At 34.9% G+C, this 6,154-nt stretch overlaps 1 protein-coding gene across 1 annotated transcript; it reads right to left on the reverse strand.

The window, feature by feature from the left end:
- Positions 1–1,073: 1,073 nt before the first annotated feature.
- LOC111914826 (nicotinamide adenine dinucleotide transporter 2, mitochondrial) lies at positions 1,074–4,162 on the reverse strand. Its single transcript, XM_023910531.3, has 9 exons — positions 3,513–4,162; positions 3,114–3,206; positions 2,772–2,878; positions 2,617–2,668; positions 2,272–2,384; positions 2,066–2,160; positions 1,897–1,985; positions 1,654–1,748; positions 1,074–1,573 (listed from the first exon to the last, which is right to left on the reverse strand). The coding sequence occupies exons 1-9, from the start codon at positions 3,577–3,579 to the stop codon at positions 1,325–1,327; spliced, it is 960 nt and encodes a 319-aa protein (XP_023766299.1). The 5' UTR covers positions 3,580–4,162; the 3' UTR covers positions 1,074–1,324.
- Positions 4,163–6,154: the final 1,992 nt, after the last annotated feature.

Below are 6,154 nucleotides of genomic sequence, written 5' to 3' on the forward strand. Positions count from 1 at the left end.
GAGCTCATTTCCTCCAAACCATCGGAAAGTTTCCTTGTATTCTCTCGAGCTCTTATAATTGAAGTTCTCTTTTGTTTGTAGAAACTCGAAAGCCTTATTTTCTTGCTCACTTAATTGTTTATTCATCTCAAGGAAGTGTTGTAGCCTGACTTAGTTAAAGTTACACTAAGTGGCCCACGGTGATCAAGTCGACCCGTGACAAGTGGATCTAGAATGTTTGCAAAAGGAGCCCGGAGTACACAGTTTGATTGTAGTTTTTATTTTGAAGGAATAAGATTTCACTTTCAAATGTAAAATAAAATTTTTATACAAATCTAATAAAACACAATATCAGCAAAGGTAACTATCATTCCTTCTCAAAGGGCCTTGGCCTCAATTTAGTTGTCTGCTTGGGCTAAGGTGCAAAGATACCATTTTCAGTTATGTTTAAAATCTTCATAAAAAAAGACACAGTGGTGTTGGTGTTGATGGCGGTTTCAGCCGAGATGGTAGTGGTGGTGGTGGTAGTGGTGATGACAATATTGGTGGTGGAAAAAAATCACATATGATTAGAACTTGGAACGTAGAAAACATCTTCCAAAACCAGAAGTTGTTTTTTCTATTTTTTTGGAAAAAAAATGTCAAAAACTCTTTTTTTAGGGCAAATGTCATATTAGCCCATCAAACTTTTCGTGTTTCTTTTAAAAGGTCACTAAACTATTTTTTTTGCACATTAAGGAAATAAACTCTCATTTCCATGTTTTAAAATACCCTTTTGTTACCTGCAACCTGATTCAAAGATAATATACATGTCCGACTCTCACCTCTAACTCATTTCTCCTTGCCAATACACCTCGCATCAGTCTCGCTCACTAAAAAACCCTAGGAGATTAATCGTATATGCGAGGAAATCCGATGTATCTTCTGCCAAAGAAGGTGAAACCGAGAACCGATTTCAGTTCAATTTCGACTTCGAGAAGGTCTGATATGAAATCGTTGATTCCAGTTGTGAGTAATCCATCATCTTCGGGTTCTTTGTTTGGTAGACGTAAGGATCCGAATACAGTGTTTGTTGTAAGTAGTAACAAAAACCGGAAAAAAAAATCTACATTTACTATTATTTTTCTAAAAATATCCTCAAGGGAAGAAAACACTTTTCTGAAATTCCTAATGAGGCTGCCGAGATTCAAACTCTTGACAAAGTATAGCACAGAGAAACAACAATTAGCAACTCCCCCTAACAGTGCTCCTGGACTACTATTGGACTCAATTTCAACCTCTAGTAATTCAATAACATGATCTCTAGACCTTCAACTTTCATCAAATCATCATCATCATCATCATATCACGTGTCTTTTTTAGATGGGTTTTCACGAGGTAGAATGATACCCTGCAAGAATCTGCTAATCATCTCGTAGCTTGTAAATGTAATAACAGCCGATGGAGTCGTTCTCAAAAGATTAGTCGCACACCCACGATAGAATCCCGCAACGCCTTCTTTGTGAAAAACTTTCTTCACACAATCGACCACACCCTTGTAATGGGTCCCACTGTTTCTTACTTGCCCTTGTTCCTGAAGCCTTGACCTAATCACCTGAGGTTCCTATATACTTATTACTTCTTCCAAAATTGCCCCCAAAAAGAAAACGGAAGTAATCAAAATTACAAAATTACCTCATGTGGGTAGGTCATTAGGGACGCAAGTACTTTGGACATTGAAGAGGCGACTGCAACTTTCCCAGGACTTAGCTTGTTTGTAGTCGTATTATCTGATCACTTGAAATAGATACAATCAACTTTATATTAACTCCGTCTCACAAATTAAATGGCTAAATTACCCTTCAACTACAAATTAACTTTGACAAAAAAGGGTAATGTTTTCAAGTAAGTTGCGAAAGGACTATTTTTAGATTTTACCCCTTTGTGCCAAGTAACATTTGAACTTCTCATACGCAGGAAATTGAATAGCAACATGACTAATTCCAGCAAGAGAAGGTAAAAGCCCACTGTCAAAAACAAAAAATTACAAACTTGCGTAAGTCAACAAAAATTTGATTTTTGTAATGGTACAACTCACGAAGCATACCTGTACCACCCTCGGAAGCCTTCCTCCTGAATGATTCTTCTCAAGGCTGATAATATACCCGTATAAGGAACCACACCTACTCTCATTCCTTGTGTCTAAAACAAACATCACACAATTTTTCTATCATCATTTCAATGTCCACAAGATTCTTTTATTTTGTCATTTATTAATGTAATATATACATTTGATTGATAATAAAAACATACTTGCAATCTTGTCTTGACAACCCACAAGGGATTTGTGGCAATTGATGTAGCTGCACCAGCACCCGAAGCAGCTAACATGTTGGCACCAAAGCTAAGATGCCCATTGCTATCCGCTGCATATAAAATAAAATATATATATATATATATATATATATATATATATATATATATATATATATATATATATATATATATATATATATAGCTAAGATGCCCATTGCTATCCGCTGCATATAAAATAATATATATATATATATATATATATATATATATATATATATATTAAATCGAAAAAAACATAAATTATATGTATGGAGAAGTTTGAAGAGTGTTAAATGGAAAAACCATGTGAATGAAGAAGAAGCTCTTTTAGGTGCCCATAAACAGCAAAATAAACCTATATGGAAAAATTAAAAAGTAGAATATTATTGATGATTGGAACAACATGTCAACATGTAAAGTTAATTTGGTATATTGTAATGTTAAGAGTTAATACTCACAGCCCAATTTGGAAGTAGAGCAGCTAATGTTGGTGAAAGGCCTCTGTATATTCCTCTTAACCCGTCTTTTCTTATAATATTTTGTAGACTTGTGACAATGACACCACCTGAGAAGACAAAAAGAATATCACTCACAAGCTACTGTTTTTTTTAACGAGTGTTTCCTTTTGACTTAATACAGAAAGCATAATATATAGAGAAAAGATAGGGGAATAAGGTTTTCCTCATTAAGCCTAACTTTGTACAAATTTTTCCTCATTTATTTTTTCCTTTCATTTATAAACATAATGTATACATATATGTAAACTATAATAAGATAAGAATAGAAGAGTTTTAAACTACCTTTCTGCCCGGGAGGTACTTTGGGCAGCCCGTGAACTTGGAGTCTTGTCTTGATCACATCTAATGGACACACAAAAGTGGCAGCTATAGCACCTATACAACAACATGAAATCTATCTTATGATATCTTTTAATTATTCAAAGTCAAAGTAATCAGATTTTATACACTTAACCTTTCTAAAAATGCACATTCAGCTGTACAAACAAGAGGAGAAAAAATTATATCTTTCTCAACATTGAAACCTACATTAACATTACATATATGGGATTGATTCAACAATGCTGAAATTGAAGGTGAAAATTTCTTGCTTAGAGTGGCAATTTGTTGCATAAGGGAACTAAAATCAGACGATAAAGAATCCTCTGGTAGTTCTAACAAAACCTAAATTGAAGAATATACCTGCGGAGGCACCAGAAACGGCGTCGCAAATGATATCTCTACCATTCCGATGCTCCCCAGCCGTCATATCATCAAATTCCGAACAACAAAATCAAAAGGAGAGTGTCTCCTCCAAAACGCACAAAAATCACTGAGCTTTCACTCGAATTTTGCAATTTCAAGAAAACCCAGATGGAATTGAACACAAACGTTGCATAAAAAACTACATTTATGCAAAGAAATTGAGGGCGAATGACGTATTTAACAGTTTGGTTGGAGAAGAAGAGGTACTTCTTTTTCCGACTGAATAAAAAATCCTCCGATTTAGAATTCGTACTTTGATCCAATATCTTAAAATTGAATTATATGTAATGTCAATAAATTCAGTAGTGAATGAATGAGGTTGATGGCGTGATCGGGGGGTCCGCCAGGTCGGAGTTCTTTTGGGTTTGTGGATGAATTTGAAGTCGGTTGTGCTGTTTCCGCTTTGCTTTGTAGGTGGTGTCCAGTTCCTATTCCACTTTTAATTCGGCTTTAATTCCATTTCCACTTCGAATTTTAGCTTTTTATTCGAGTCCGATCGGCTATTCCGATTTTGTGGTCGACTTTCTGACGAATGTTGTGCGTCTCTTTCAAAGCAACTAATTCTTTGAAATGTATATTCCCTTTACTTTATAATAAATTAAATCTATGGTTGAAGTATCTCGATTTTTAGTTTGTAGCTCAGCATGGGTGAAATTATTTTATATCGTTTCAGTTGGGGGAATCATATAAGAAACCATATCCGTGTTTTGTCACGTTAACCTTAGGGACCATATTTTCTCATAAGGATTTGTGATATTCAACAAATAAATAAGTGTTACAAAATGTATATGGACTTAGCCCTACTATATACAATGTACACTAATACACCATCATTCAAACTGGACCAAAAATCAGAAAATAGAAAAGACATGAGTCCCTAGATGAAGATATCAACATACTGAAGACCAGAAGGGAGTTGTAGAACCCGAATTTGTCTAGTGGCAACTTTATCCCACACAAAATGAATGACAGTCTTTATGTGTTTCATGCGCTGATGTTGAACAAGATTGGTTGATAAATAAATTGCGCTAACATTGTCAAAGTAGACAATGGTGACCTTCATCACGCATGAGATTTTGAAGCCATTATGTCTTTGCCACAGCGTTGGCAAAGCCTTTGTACTCGGCTTCAATACAAGACCGACATATATCCACATGTTGCTTTCAGGACCGTGATATAAGATTTTAACCAAGATATACACAGTATCCACTAGTCGACCGAAGAGAGATAGAACACCCGCCCCTGTCGGCATCAGAATAAGCGATCATGCATGTGGTAGTAGACACGTTAATATGAAGGTCATGATCAATGGTAATCCGTATGTAGCACATGATGCATTGGAAAGCATTTAAATGAGGCTCTTTGGGAGGATGCATATATAAATAAATTTGTTGAAACACAAAGGATATGTTTAGATGTGTGAAAGTCAAATATTAAAGGTCGCCTACCAGACTGCAGTATAATGTGATGTGACATCCCTTATTTTCTCGGTCCGAAAAGACTGTTTTATTTATGTTTATTTTAAATCAGAGTGATCTTTATAAATGCATAATTAGTCTCATAAAAAGTATTTCTAAAGAAAATGTTTTTTTTACTATTAAAAAATTGGGATGTCATAACTGATACAAAACATATGCATAAAAGTAATCATTACAGACCTTACATTAACTAAACTCGTTGAATCTCTCAATGGATTGTACATTCGTACCGTTACCTGTGAGACAAAGAAACTGAGTGGGTCAGGGTTGGGAAACCTGGTGAACACATAGGGTTTCCAACCCACAATATTGTAATTATATATTTTTCACAATAAAAAAATAATCTCGATTACCATTCTCGTTATTCTTACTCTCAAATCCCTAATGCTAATCTCAAGAGACCCACCCTAAAGGATTTATGTGAGTAGACAATACTGCTTCGAGGATTACGTAGCAATATGTGTCAATAAGGCAACCTAGAGGGGGATAGAGTATCCAAACGAACAACTTTCATTTTCCCTGAAAAGTGTGATCATTAATACCTACAGGTGGCGAATCTGTTAGTGTTCCACTGGACTACCTAGAATAATCGGTGGTCGTTACCTATACTCTGTGCTAGATGACTGGTCCAGTAATATAATGTGTGACCTCTCACCATTATTTCATTTTTCCAAAAACCCATTACTACCTAGCCCTTTATTTTATCTTTCCCAAAACGCTTCACTACCCAATACGAATATGATAAAGTAATTTATAAATAAAATTATATTATAGCAAAAATAATAAGTACACAAATAACAAGCACATATAACATTTAATAGATACTTCATATCTATGTATAAGTTGAAAGTAACTATGCACTCACTTGTTAAAAGTGGATGTCTCCGAATTTGAGCAGCGTTTTGCCTTTGTACTTTGACATTTCTCTTGATGTGACCTAGGTATGATTATTACTAAGTTTTAGTATGATATTCCTTATGACTAATGATAGTCTAGATTCCTCAACAATCCCAATATCTACATCAAGATAGAATCATATCGAAGGTAGGATTTGTTTGGTATATAGAGTATACTATTTGGAAATCTCACTTTAAACACCTC

This window comes from Lactuca sativa, chromosome 3 (genome assembly GCF_002870075.4).
Source record: "Lactuca sativa cultivar Salinas chromosome 3, Lsat_Salinas_v11, whole genome shotgun sequence".
Lineage (NCBI taxonomy): Eukaryota > Viridiplantae > Streptophyta > Magnoliopsida > Asterales > Asteraceae > Lactuca > Lactuca sativa.

Excerpts from the sequence above, each read along its gene's own strand:
- LOC111914826 (XM_023910531.3), bottom strand. The coding sequence starts at position 3,579 with ATGACGGCTGGGGAGCATCGGAATGGTAGAGATATCATTTGCGACGCC. Across the intron at positions 2,879-3,113 it reads AGTACCTCCCGGGCAGAAAG|GTGGTGTCATTGTCACAAGT; the intron begins GTAGTTTAAAAC and ends TTGTCTTCTCAG. Across the intron at positions 1,574-1,653 it reads TAATGACCTACCCACATGAG|GTGATTAGGTCAAGGCTTCA; the intron begins GTAATTTTGTAA and ends TAGGAACCTCAG.